The sequence below is a fragment of the Manis pentadactyla genome, chromosome 3 (genome assembly GCF_030020395.1).
Source record: "Manis pentadactyla isolate mManPen7 chromosome 3, mManPen7.hap1, whole genome shotgun sequence".
Taxonomy (NCBI): Eukaryota; Metazoa; Chordata; class Mammalia; order Pholidota; family Manidae; genus Manis; species Manis pentadactyla.
The window spans coordinates 194,935,921-194,950,485 of record NC_080021.1 but is presented as its reverse complement, the minus strand read 5'-3'; the positions used below and the strand labels follow the sequence as shown (position 1 = coordinate 194,950,485).

General features: G+C 42.0%; 1 protein-coding gene across 5 annotated transcripts in view; it reads left to right on the top strand.

The window, feature by feature from the left end:
* Window positions 1-14,565, top strand: part of ABCA1 (ATP binding cassette subfamily A member 1) — a 144,446-nt gene that overhangs the window by 33,784 nt on the left and 96,097 nt on the right. For all 5 annotated transcript variants that reach the window (XM_057498894.1, XM_057498895.1, XM_057498893.1 and 2 more), the window contains exons 4-5: window positions 1,279-1,420; window positions 2,074-2,192. In XM_057498894.1, the coding sequence (XP_057354877.1) occupies window positions 1,279-1,420; window positions 2,074-2,192 (261 nt within the window). The remainder of the gene's footprint in view (window positions 1-1,278; window positions 1,421-2,073; window positions 2,193-14,565) is intronic.

Below are 14,565 nucleotides of genomic sequence, written 5' to 3'. Positions count from 1 at the left end.
AATAGCAGAGTAAGGACTACTGTAGACTCACCAACAAAGTGACTTGATAATCTTCACAGGCCCATTCATTGAGCCAGGTACTCTGCTACATTATTTGCCTGTGAAGTGGAGTGTATTTTTATCACCATTTTACAGATGAAGAAACTGAGGGTTAGGGTTCAGGGTTAGGGTTCGGTGACCTGGCCAGAGTTGCTGCTTAGCAAGTTGGAAGGACTGGATATGAATCCCATTTGGCCTGACCCGAAATCCTATGAAGCTACATGGCTGTTCACCACCTACCACTACGGGTCTTAATATGGTTAAGTCTTCTGTGATCACAGATAACCCTGAGAATATGATGAAAGCTGCAGCCATGGCCTTTTCTGTCCAGAGGAATACACACATGCTTGGTTCTTAGGTAAAGAGCCCCTGATTCCAGGGCACATTTATTTTGCTTCTCATAAGCTGAGTGTCACACACAAGGCTGTGCCTCTGATGCCTAAAACCAGCCCAAATACACCAAGTCATCTGTTTGTAGGAAGCTCCTCCATAAGGAAGGGGAAGGGTAGTGAGGAGATGACCAGTTAAATGGGCTCATTGTTTTGATAAGAGACAGAGCAGCAACAATGAGCAACTGTAGCTTCACAGATGACAGCCGGCCCCAAGTCAGCACATTTATGCGGTGCCTTTAAGGAGCTTGTGGGCTGTCAGAGGAGGGGAAACTCACATACTTGGCCAACAGAGGACAGTACCAGAGGGGCTTCAGGAGAGCTAGGGTATTATGGGGCCATGGGTATAAGGGAAGGAGCGTGGACTGGGCTCTCAGACATGCGGGTCCTGCCCACTGACTCCTTGAGTGTTCTACATCAGCCACTCTATCTTGCCGTAGTTTCCTCCTTAGCGTAAAGGACTTGGATTGGGTCATCCCAAGGCCCCTTTATGTCTCTGAAAGGTGAGGCAGGTGGTGGGAGGTGCACTAGCAATGACGGAGGACTTGCCGTGCACCAGGTGCTTTCTGTCTGTGGTCTGATCTACCCCTTTTACCACTTTCCCAAGGGTGCTGTCATGAATCACACTCTACGGAGATGCCACATAGGTTAAGAATTGCTCTCTAATGCCAAGTTTCCAGGTCAGCGTTGGATTACTCCAGAGATGGCAGGTCCTGGGATGCAGGGAAGGGGACAGACAGATTGAGATGGGGAAATGAATCAAAAGCAATAAAGGTTCCTATCAAGTCTCAAAATTGATTCGAAGAATTAATGTTTCTTCTTGTGTTTTTCTTCTCCTGGATCTCAACAGGCCATTTCCCAAACAAAGCCATGCCCTCTGCAGGAACACTTCCTTGGATTCAGGGGATTATCTGTAATGCCAATAACCCCTGTTTCCGTTATCCAACTCCTGGTGAGGCTCCTGGGGTTATTGGAAACTTTAACAAATCCATGTAAGTATCAGATCATGTTTTCTTTCCCAGACTGTTAATATTTTTCTTCCCTTCTCAACTGCTGGAGAATTTTGAATGGTTGGATTTGAGTGAAGTTGTTTTTGTAAGGGTCTGTGTGATAAAGTCCACAGAATGAGGGCAGGGAGAATTGTCACTGGGATTGAAGACTCTGGGACCTTACTTTGGTACATTTTAGGAGTAATGCTGTGTAGCTACAAGTCATGTAGATGGGGACTGTTCCCCCAAAACTGGCTGTTAAGTCAGGAGACATAGCACATCAGCTCTATCTGTTAATTAGCCAACATTTTCAGCAAGCATTTACTGTGTATCTGAAACTGTGGGTCCAAGATCTGGGCAAAGAGGGTACAAAGATGTGTATGTATGTATGGAGGGCCTTCCTGGAGAGGAGGCATATGGGCTGGGCATTGAATGGTGGCAAGACACATGGGGAAGAGTATTTGGGGCAGGGATGATGGGTAGGTAGTTGGGAGCACTAGGTAGCAGTGAAACTGCGTGTGGGAGCAGTAGGAGTGGGCCAGGGGTAGCCCATGAAGGATGTGGCAGCCAGGCTGGGGCTTGTGTTCCTGGAAAATGCTTTGTTCAAGCTGGAAAGGCAGCTGGCCTAACTGGGGCTTTTCTTGCACTTCCTGCAGTGTGTCTCGCCTGTTCTCAGATGCTCAGCGGCTTCTTTTATATAGCCAGAAAGACACCAGCATGAAGGACATACACAAAGTTCTGAGAACCCTGCGGCAGATTGAAAGTTCCAGCTCAAGTAAGCAAAAGCCTTCTGTGTATTGGTTCATAATTGGAAATTGACCTGCACCCGGGAGAGACAGCAGCCCAGGCAGCTGAGAGCTTGTTTCTTTTAGTTTTTCCTGTAGGGTTGTTCTCCTCAGTGGCTGGGCTTTGAGGCCTCTCTACAGGAGGCATTTGAGCAGAAACTAGGAAGACAGTGAGTACACTGGCTTCCTCTGGGGAGACATGAGAAAAATCCCCAGAGAGCAATGTCACAGCCCAAAGTTAGGACAATTAGGGGTGCAGTTGCTGCCAATTTCATTTTTTTGCATTTGGCCATGTGGGTTATAGTGAATGGGCAAATTCTTATACAAGGGATACTTCTGTGCATGCAAGAGCTTTTAAAGTTGCAACTTGATGTGGATAAGTGAAAGTTAACCATTTATTTTTAAAAGGAAAATGCAATGCATCTTCCCCCTAGTCATTTGATTTAGTCTGATAGGCATTTGAACTCTGACCTTAAAAAGTGAAATCTTTATCTCTGTTGTGGTAAGTCCCAGGCAGTTTATTGCATGCCATTGAGGAAGTGTCTGTGGACCAGGCAGTCTGATGACTGAGACATTGGCTGCAGAAGTCATGGGGCAGCCTCCCAAGTAGTGGCCTACCAAGAGGGCAGTGGGCAATGGGAGCAGTCCCTGGGTGTCAAGCAATGATGGTGGGCATGGTCTGTAGAGAACTTGAAAGCAATAATGGTCTTCTTATCATCACCATGCACTCGTGGTTCTACACAATATCAGTGATAAGTAACTCTTGATCACAGGCCAACCGCTGCCACAGCTCCAGGAAAATACTTTTTATTCAGTTTGGTGTTTGGGGAGGCTTTTGCTGAAAGGCCTCTCAGTTTGTGATCCACTTGACAAAAGAAGAAATGGTATAAAGTGCTGGGGTTTAAACCAGACTTGGATTGGAGCTTTTTCTGGGGAAGACAGTACTTTGCTTTCCCTGGGCAGAGAAAGAGGCAGTGGGCAATGTGGGGCCTGATGACAAAGGGGGCAACACTGTGTGTGGGGGCACAGGAGGTGTCACTTCTCATCAGAAAGCACCGTGTGACTGCTTAGGCTCCTGGCTCAATTTTGAGGAGCTCTCAGCCAGACCACTCCCAGTGTGTGTCCAGGTCATCTGGATGCTGTTTCCTTGCCCCGTAGGCACCTGGTCATGCACACGTTTCTGTCCATCGCAGGACACAGAGATGCAGCAACCACCAATCAAAGCATCCATCCTTCCTGATCTACTGGAGGCCCCTGCCCGTTAGAACAGAGGCAGAGCCAGGGTTATTCTACAGAGGTAAAGAATAATAGGATATATTACTTTGTAGGTTTCTGACTTTGTGGAAAGTCATTTAGTCCCTTTTGGGCCACTCTTCTCATCTGTAAAATAGGAGCAATAGGAGAATCTATCCCATAGGATTGTTTTGAGGAATAAATGGGATAAAACATTTAATTGCTTAAAAAAACAGCATTTTGCACATAGGAAGCAGTTAGTGAATATGAACTAGGATTATTTTGGAGTGGTGACATCTTGGCCAAACCATTTAACCTCTCTGAGCCTTAAATTCCTCAGCTATTAAATAATAGGTAACTTGCAGTGTAAAACGTAAAACCTAACAGTTTCTGGCACACAGTAGATGTTCAATAAACTTGAGCCAATGTTATTTTCGTGTGTCAGTGAATCACAGCTGGAGAAGTGGATTGGTTGATGGGGGTAAGTTGTTAAACAGTTTCGTTTCTGATCTTAGTGGGAGCTTTCTTAGACACAGAACTGATTTTCTTCTTAGAGCACCTGGAGACATGACAAGTGGGGATGAAAAGACAAACCTACTTTTCAAAAAACTTTCTCTGTACAGCTCTGAAGAGAGATCTCCTCTGACATTGATTGTATCATATCAGTGCTCATTACACTTCTCTCCATTCACCCAATGTGTTCCTTTTTCTGCCCTGCAGTTACTTCTTAAATCAATTTCACCTTTCTTTGCCTGTATTGTAGTACTAAGCCAGGTCTCAGTCTAAAGGGAAATGCATAGAAATGATGCTTCTTCCAGGTAAAATCAGTAGCTTTTTGCTGAATTTGAATAGCACTTCAGATTTCTGAGAGAATCCAAGGCTGGAGCATGTCAGTATAGAACCTGACTCAGAGACCTGTGTTTATCTGCACTGATGCCCCTACTCACAGCATGATGGGCTTAGCCCTCTTGTACTGTCCCTCTCAGGATTGGAAGGCTTTTTGGTCGGAGTCCTGCCCTCATCAAGTTCTCTACCACACACTGATTCCTGAGGTGGGGACCTACCTCTCTCAGGGTCACTCATTTCAGATACTGACAGTTCTAATGATGAGGAAGTATTCACTACCCTGCTATACCTTCTAGAGAATGAGGCTACTTCTGTTTCCCTTGAAATATTTAAAGATAGCTCTTGTGTTTTCCCCCTCATCTCCTGAAGTCTTTGATTTTTGTAGGCTAAATGTCCTTCCTTCTGGAATGTTTATTTTCCCTGACTTCTGCCTCTCTCTCTTCTGGCTGTGTTTCAGTGTGACTATGCCTTTCTTGAAGTTTCTCAGAAATTACAACAGTATTCTAGCACAGAACAGAAAGGGACTTTTGCCTCCCTTGTTCTGAGCACTGTATTTCTGTTGATGACATCTGAGATTGCATTAGGCTCTTTGGCATTCAGTCACACTGTTGCATCGTGATCATGTGCAGCCAACCAAAATTGCAGTCTTATAAATACACAGTATTGCAAGTTACTTAGTCTTTACTTCGTAATTGTGCTATCAACTTTTTGAACCTAAAGGGAAAATATCTCTTTTCTGTTTTACATGTTTAGTTTCCCTAGGTCATCTCATCCTACCAAAACCATTTTAGATTCTTACTGTGCCATGTAGTATATCTGTTGCTTCTTGTCATTTCCTGTCATGCAAGAACATGACAAATAGCTCTCTTTGTTCTCATCAGAGTTGTTGACAATAAGGCTTGAAGTTTGGATCAGTCCACTGGAGACCAGTAGCCCCTCTGGACACTAGCACCCAAGTTCTCAAAAATCCACTGATGTCATTTGTGCTAGGCCACCAGGCCCTGTTTCTGTGATCTAGTTGGAGAACTTACTTTGTTCTTCATCTTGTGTCTGTTAGATCCATTAGACTATCCAAAGATAATTTGTGCATATGGCAATCTCTCCTCAAATACCCTCTTCTAGTCCCATGATTTCCTGGGCTAGGGCATTGACTTATTTCCAGTTACTGGACAAGACTGTAGAGGCCATTTAGTTCATTCATAGGTAAATGGGTTGATCGGTTCAATCATTCAGCCAGTATTTATTGAACATCTAGTATGTGCCAGCCACTGTTCTAGCTGCTGGGAAGAAGAGGTATATAAAACAGATATGCCCTGTGTCCATATGGAACTTCTATTCTAGAAAGGAATCTGATCCATAGAGGGTGGGGGGAGTGACTTTCCCAAGTTTGCACAGCCACCAGAGGGATATTCTAGGAATGGAACACAGCTAAATGTCTGCTGCTCTGCATGCAGTTCTCTTTCTACAGTGCTGTCTGGTGCTGTTCTAAATAATCTTTCTACTGCGAAGGCCTCTAGTTTTAAGCATTAAATCTTTGAAAAATCTGATTATTCTTGAAACCACCCTAATGAGAAACTCCTGTAGGAAGTCTTGTAGAGGGGCCTTATCCCATGTGCTCATCACTAGAACTTTTTTGACATTTTATTATTTTTTCCTAAACCTCCAACCACATAAGTTGAGTGGTGCTTAAATTGCTGTTTGGGAATCAGTGTGAGGAGCATTTGTTCTTAAGTTCCTATCATGATTGCAACCCAGTGGAAATACAAATATTGCACAAGTTCTCAGAAATTTTTGAAAGAAATGACAGGTCTAGGTTCTGTCTCTGTTAGATGCAGACTGACAAGGCTGAGTGTTTCTCTGAGTAAGTTTTGTGTGGCATCTGAGATGATTTCAGCCAGTACACAGATGAGAACTCTTAATTTTTAACCCATATCAAATTGCAGTTTCATCAGTTTTGTTGCCTAAGAGGATATTAATTAGAAAAACATTTAAGAATACATTGTTTCACATGGATACGGTAAAACTAGTGAGAGTGGTTTGTAACTGCTAGAAGATTGAAAAACACTTGTATAATAAAGAGTTCAAGGTTTGTATTAAGATTCCTTTTGGGAACAGGCTCTATCCCTCATAATGTGTGAATCTTGGGCACAGTTAGATGCTTTCTGACCCTCAGTTTACCTGGGAAATGGAGATTAGCTGCCCTGAGGGTTGTTGAGCAGCAAATTAGATGACATTTGTAGATGACTGATGGTGGGGGCATAGCACATAGCTGATACAATAATCTGAGTTGGTTTACCTCCCCTTCTGTTTCTGGTTGACTGTTTGGCTTTGCCAGTTTGTTCCAATGTCTCTGGGCCTCAACTTTCCTTGCCTCAAAAGTGGAACATTGGCATGACAGCCTGAAAATATTTCATTTTGAAAACTTGGTCAGTACTTGGATGGGGAATCTCTTGGGACTAACCAGTGATATGGGCTGTCTTCTGGACTGTAGCCAATCAGTGAATATTTGTGGAATGAAGGTGAGAGAGAATACCTACCTTTTCTCCTTCACAGAGTATTTCAAGAGTCAAATGAAAGCACTTTGAAAAGTATAAAATCCCAGCACATGTAATTTTCGAGTTGATACCCTTGTGTGAACCCTAGTCAACAGGGCTCTAATTAATAATAATGACAAAAGTTCTTAAAATAGTCTTGGCTCTCTTTCTTCTACAAGGTTTACCTTCCAGAACTACTGGGAGGGCTGTCTTGAACCCAGAGGCCAGAAGTGGATTTACTGAGAAGCTAAGGAAGTTTTGCTTTCATAGCCCTCTTCCAAAGCCCTGGTAGGAATTTTAGTTACCAAAAATTGCAAGAGTATTATATTTTAAAATACTGTTTTTTCGTAAGGAGAGTTCCCCAGGTTATGTCAGCTTCAGGCCTCCCCAAACCTGCATCTGCCCTGCCAGACAGGAAGAACTGCTCCTTCCTTAGCTGCCTCCTGCGCCCACCCTCATTTTCTTCATCCCTCCAGCCCACCTCCCACTCTTTGGTGAACCTGGCATTTTAAGATGGGATGACCAGCAGACCAGCCAGGCCAAGGCCTCCCTGCTTGGCTAGTGCTGTCTGGGTGAGGGCTGGGCTGGAGAAGGAGGATGTCCCTTTGCTTTTTCTTTGTCTTTTCTGCTTATTTTCTCTTAAGCTACCGAAACACATTGCTTAGTGATACCTAACAGGTTCATTAGTCTGCTTCCTGCTGAACATTCTGCCAAGACATCCACTTTGCCCCAGAGTTTTGGTTCTTGCCCAGATCCTGGAATCTTGACTGTAGACTCTCCTTCATTTCTAGGTGGCCCTGTGGGTCCAGGTCCTTGTTGAGTGTGGTCAGGGCTTCCTAGTTGGCTTCCTAGTTGGGTCTGAGGCTTCTTGGCTTCCTGGAATGGGCCATGTTTATATCCCCTATAAAAAGCTCCCCAACTCTGCCCCCATCCCCATTTCCAGAGTTAACTAGGCTCTTGCCTGCTGCTGCAACTCATGGCTCCTCCTTCTGCCTCACCATTGCTTTTGCTGGCCCAGGGACACTCCCTAGGCAAATGGATGTTGTCTCTGTCAGCTGCAGCCTGGCCCAGCAGACAGGGCTGTGGGTCTGTGGAGTCACTGGATGCCAGATCCCCAGTCTTCTTTGTATATGGGATTCATCAACTTCCATCCTCAGCCAAGATCTTAGCTTTCCAGGTGTTAGGCCTTGTACCAAATTACAGCCACACTGATACTTTTTAACAGAAGCCCAATAGGTGCTTTGTGGGAATTCAGAAGATACTTTCCTGGATCTGCTGAATTAGACTAGGCCTGGTGGGTGGGACAGTTGAGGCATGACTTTCAAACTATTATGTAGGGCTGCCAAATTAGACATTTCTGCAGATGCCATGTGTGCCGTGGTCCATGAGAACTGTGCTCCTTGACGTTAGGTAGTGTACATCCTACATGGCCCTTAGCCATGGCCTGGAGTACTTTATCTCAGCTATCCGCATTGAGTACTAGGGTTACAACAGACCTCCCACAGCCTCTAATTCAGGGTCTTCTGAAGTACTTCCTCTCCAGGACGTAGAACCCTCTGAAGCTTACGAACACCTTGCCAGGAAAGAACAAGGAAGAACTTTAGGCATTTTGTCACTCAGCTGGAGATGTCCTTTTGGGGGGCATCCCACATTGTTGAGGTCAAAGGCTGGAAAGGGCAAGGGCTGGAGGAGAGATCCTGGGCTATACCACATGCATCCTGACATCCTGACTTAGGTCTTAAGCTTTGCCATCCCTTAAGCTAGATTTTTGTGTGTCAGTGGCATGGCTGCCTTTATCTGCATATTCATGGTACATATCTCTTCTTTTTATTTTTTGGCTTTTGTGATGTGGCTCTGTAGGAGTTTCGTGAAGTCAGTCCTGTGGGTTAGGCCAAATTTTACTTAGGGAAAAGGATCATAATTTTTTGACTGTTGGATTTACTTGTAATACTAAGAGCCAACGTATGGACTTTCGATTATGTTTTGATCTTTGAAAATCAAAAAGACATGATCTCCAGAGGGCTGGGCAGGCTTTGGTGACATGGCGACATAGTTGGCTGTGGCAGAGTTAAGGGAAGGGAATGTAAAATTTCATCTTGAAAACATCCACTGAGCAGTACAATTTCATGTTAAGACAACGGATTTGGCAGCCACACTTCTTTGGTTCAAATCCTGGCTCTGCTGCCTACCAGCTCTGTGACCAAGGATAATTCCATAACATCTCTGTTTTAGTTTCCTCAGAATGGAAATATTAGTAAAACCTCTCTCAGCAATATTGTGGAGAATAAATGAATTAATAAGGGTAAAACAATTAGTACAGTACCTGTTATATAGGAAGCTTGTACTTTAGTAACTACATTTTTTTTTTTTTTTTTTTAATAATTATTTTTTATTGAAGGGTAGTTGACACACAGTATTACATTACATGAGTTTCAAGTGTACAACACAGTGGTAGAACATTTATATACATAATTCTAGGTTCCAGCTATCACCCTACCAGGCTGTTACAATATCTTGACTATATTCCTTATGCTATACATTACATCCCAGTTACTAATTTATTTTACCATTGGAAGTCTGTCCTTTTTTTTTTTTTTTTTTTTTTTTGTGAGGGCATCTCTCATATTTATTGATCAAATGGTTGTTAACGACAATAAAATTCTGTATAGGGGAGTCAATGCTCAATGCACAATCATTATTCCACCCCAAGCCTAATTTTTGTCAGTCTCCAATCTTCTGAGGCATAGCAAACAAGTTTTTACATGTAGAACAAATTCTTACATAATGAATAAGTTACATAGTGAACAGTACAAGGGCAGTCATCACAGAAACTTTCGGTTTTGCTCATGCATTATGAACTATAAACAGTCAGTTCAAATATGAATACTCATTTGGTTTTTATACTTGATTTATATGTGGATACCACATTTCTCTCTTTATTATTATTATTTTTAATAAAATGCTGAAGTGGTAGGTAGATACAAGATAAAGGTAGAAAACATAGTTTAGTGTTGCAAGAGAGCACATGTAGATGATCAGGTGTGTGCCTGTAGACTATGTGTTAATCCAAGCTAGATCAGGGCAATAAAACATCCACGTATGCAGAAGATTTCTCTCAGAACGGGGGGGTGAGGTTCTAAGCCTCACCTCTGTTGATCCCCAATTTCTCACCTGATGGCCCCCCTGCGACTGTGCCTGTCTTAGGTTGTTCCTCCCTTGAGGAATCTTACCCGTCTCTGGCTAACCAGTCATCTTCCGGGGCCATACAGGGAAATGTGAAGTTGGTAAGTGAGAGAGAAGCCTTATTGTTTGAAAAAGTTAGCTTTTTACTTCTTTGCATATTTATGCCCTGTGGCTTCTATGCCCAGCATTTGTCTTGAGGTATCTTTACCACTTGGAAGAATTATGATACTCGGTAAATTTGATATGAGGCACGAATTCTATTTAAGGGTTGTAATTAGGAAGGAAGAAGAAAAGCTATAGAAGTAGCAGGCGGAAGAAAACATGGGAAGATTGATTATTTCTTTGATATATCTTCTTGTAGAGTAACTTCAGCATGTATAGGTTTTAAGCTACTACTTAAATTGCACACACACATTAACATAATAGGAGTATAGTTACATAACCAAAGCATATCTGTAATTACCAGCCATCTGCAGTGAAACCAAGAAAACCAGTTAGGCACCTTAGGCATTTGTGAAAACTTATCTATGATATGGTGGATATTGTCCAAATGAACTTGAACAGTCTGAGAGAAATCAGACAAATTAAAACAACCCATTCCTGGGGACTGTTCACATGCCATATGTTCTTTTAACAATAAATAGTTTGTAGTTGTAAGACTTTGGAGCGCTACAATTTGCACTTCTCCAAATTCTTGGTTGAGTTCCAACAGTATAGATCCAGTCCAATTTTGTTGTTTTACTGTATGCACAGGCCAGCTTAGATATCTCCTTCCTCATTCCCATGGCAGGTCCAGGAACTGGTGGGATGAGTGCATCTACAGCTGTAGCAGTGCGTGGATCTTTGTTGGGGTTTTTTGATGATCATCTTCTGGCATGAGTCTTCCAGAGGGTGCAGATGTTGGAAGTTCTTTTTCATATCGTATCTTAGTTCATTTTCGGGGTAGCCCAATTAGGCTTTGATCCTCTGTATAAACACAAACAGACCCTTTGCCTACACTTTTATATGCCCTTTATACCCTTGTGTAGAACTCGTTGGAGGTTACCACACAGGAACTGCCATTTTTTTTTTTTTTTTTTTTTTTTTGCTATCACTAATCTACACTTACATGACGAATATTATGTTTACTAGGCTCTCCCCTATACCAGGTCTCCCCTATAAACCCCTTTACAGTCACTGTCCATCAGCATAGCAAAATGTTGTAGAATCACTACTTGCCTTCTCTGTGTTGTACAGCCCTCCCTTTTCTCCTACCCCCCCATGCATGTTAATCTTAATACCCCCCTACTTCTCCCCCCCTTATCCCTCCCTACCCACCCATCCTCCCCAGTCCCTTTCCCTTTGGTACCTGTTAGTCCATTCTTGAGTTCTGTGATTCTGCTGCTGTTTTGTTCCTTCAGTTTTTCCTTTGTTCTTATATTCCACAGATAAGTGAAATCATTTGGTATTTCTCTTTCTCCGCTTGGCTTGTTTCACTGAGCATAATACCCTCCAGCTCCATCCATGTTGCTGCAAATGATTGGATTTGCCCTTTTCTTATAGCTGAGTAGTATTCCATTGTGTATATGTACCACATCTTCTTTATCCATTCATCTATTGATGGACATTTAGGTTGCTTCCAATTCTTGGCTATTGTAAATAGTGCTGCAATAAACATAGGGGTGCATCTGTCTTTCTCAAACTTGATTGCTGCATTCTTAGGGTAAATTCCTAGGAGTGGAATTCCTGGGTCAAATGGTAAGTCTGTTTTGAGCATTTTGATGTACCTCCATACTGCTTTCCACAATGGTTGAACTAACTTACATTCCCACCAGCAGTGTAGGAGGGTTCCCCTTTCTCCACAGCCTCGCCAACATTTGTTGTTGTTTGTCTTTTGGATGGCAGCCATCCTTACTGGTGTGAGGTGATACCTCATTGTAGTTTTAATTTGCATTTCTCTGATAATTAGCGATGTGGAGCATCTTTTCATGTGTCTGTTGGCCATCTGTATTTCTTTTTTGGAGAACTGTCTGTTCAGTTCCTCTGCCCATTTTTTAATTGGGTTATTTGTTTTTTGTTTGTTGAGGCGTGAGAGCTCCTTATATATTCTGGACGTCAAGCCTTTATCGGATGTGTCATTTTCAAATATATTCTCCCATACTGTAGGGATCCTTCTTGTTCTATTGATGGTGTCTTTTGCTGTACAGAAGCTTTTCAGCTTAATTTAGTCCCACTTACTCATTTTTGCTGTTGTTTTCCTTGCCCAGGGAGATATGTTCAAGAAGAGGTCACTCATGTTTATGTCTAAGAGGTTTTTGCCTATGTTTTCTTCCAAGAGTTTAATGGTTTCGTGACTTACATTTAAGTCTTTGATCCATTTTGAGTTTACTTTTGTATATGGGGTTAGACAATGGTCCAGTTTCATTCTCCTACATGTAGCTGTCCAGTTTTGCCAGCACCACCTGTTGAAGAGACTGTCATTTCGCCATTGTATGTCCATGGCTCCTTTATCAAATATTAATTGACCATATATGTCTGGGTTAATGTCTGGATTCTCTAGTCTGTTCCATTGGTCTGTGGCTCTGCTCTTGTGCCAGTACCAAATTGTCTTGATTACTATGGCTTTATAGTAGAGCTTGAAGTTGGGGAGTGAGATCCCCCCTACTTTATTCTTCTTTCTCAGGATTGCTTTGGCTATTCGGGGTCTTTGGTGTTTCCATATGAATTTTTGAATTATTTGTTCCAGTTCATTGAAGAATGTTGCTGGTAGTTTCATAGGGATTGCATCAAATCTGTATATTGCTTTGGGCAGGATGGCCATTTTGACGATATTAATTCTTCCTAGCCACGAGCATGGGATGAGTTTCCATCTGTTAGTGTCCCCTTTAATTTCTCTTAAGAGTGACTTGTAGTTTTCAGAGTATAAGTCTTTCACTTCTTTGGTTAGGTTTATTCCTAGGTATTTTATTTTTTTTGATGCAATTGTGAATGGAGTTGTTTTCCTGATTTCTCTCTCTGTTGGTTCATTGTTAGTATATAGGAAAGCCACAGATTTCTGTGTGTTGATTTTGTATCCTGCAACTTTGCTGTATTCCGATATCAGTTCTAGTAGTTTTGGGGTGGAGTCTTTAGGGTTTTTTATGTACAGTATCATGTCATCTGCAAATAGTGACAGTTTAACTTCTTCTTTACCAATCTGGATTCCTTGTATTTCTTTATTTTGTCTGATTGCCGTGGCTAGGACCTCCAGTACTATGTTAAATAACAGTGGAGAGAGTGGGCATCCCTGTCTAGTTCCCGATCTCAGAGGAAATGCTTTCAGCTTCTCGCTGTTCAATATAATGTTGGCTGTGGGTTTATCATAGATGGCCTTTATTATGTTGAGGTACTTGCCCTCTCTTCCCATTTTGCTGAGAGTTTTTAACATGAATGGATGTTGAACTTTGTCAAATGCTTTTTCAGCATCTATGGAGATGATCATGTGGTTTTTGTCTTTCTTTTTGTTGATGTGGTGGATGATGTTGATGGACTTTCGAATGTTGTACCATCCTTGCATCCCTGGAATGAATCCCACTTGGTCATGGTGTATGATCCTTTTGATGTATTTTTGAATTCGGTTTGCTAATATTTTGTTGAGTATTTTTGCATCTACGTTCATCAGGGATATTGGTCTGTAGTTTTCTTTTTTGGTGGGGTCTTTGCCTGGTTTTGGTATTAGGGTGATGTTAGCTTCATAGAATGAGTTTGGGAGTATCTCCTCCTCCTCTATTTTTTGGAAAACTTTAAGGAGAATGGGTATTATGTCTTCCCTGTATGTCTGATAAAATTCCGAGGTAAATCCATCTGGCCCGGGGGTTTTGTTCTTTGGTAGTTTTTTGATTACCTCTTCAATTTCGTTGCTGGTAATTGGTCTGTTTAGATTTTCTGTTTCTTCCTGGGTCAATCTTGGAAGGTTATATTTTTCTAGGAAGTTGTCCATTTCTCCTAGGTTTCCCAGCTTGTTAGCATATAGGTTTTCATAGTATTCTCCAATAATTCTTTGCATTTCCGTGGGGTCCGTCGTGATTTTTCCTTTCTCGTTTCTGATACTGTTGATTTGTGTTGACTCTCTTTTCTTCTTAATAAGTCTGGCTAGAGGCTTATCTATTTTGTTTATTTTGTTTATAAACCAGCTCTTGGTTTCATTGATTTTTGCTATTGTTTTATTCTTCTCAATTTTATTTATTTCTTCTCTGATCTTTATTATGTCCCTCCTTCTGCTGACCTTAGGCCTCATCTGTTCTTCTTTTTCCAATTTCGATAATTGTGACATTAGACCATTCATTTGGGATTGCTCTTCCTTTTTTAAATATGCTTGGATTGCTATACACTTTCCTCTTAAGACTGCTTTTGCTGTGTCCCACAGAAGTTGGGGCTTAGTGTTGTTGTTGTCATTTGTTTCCATATATTGCTGGATCTCCATTTTGATTTGGTCATTGATCCATTGATTATTTAGGAGCATGTTGTTAAGCCTCCATGTGTTTGTGCGCCTCTTTGCTTGCTTTGTACAATTTATTTCTAGTTTTATGCCTTTGTGGTCTGAAAAGTT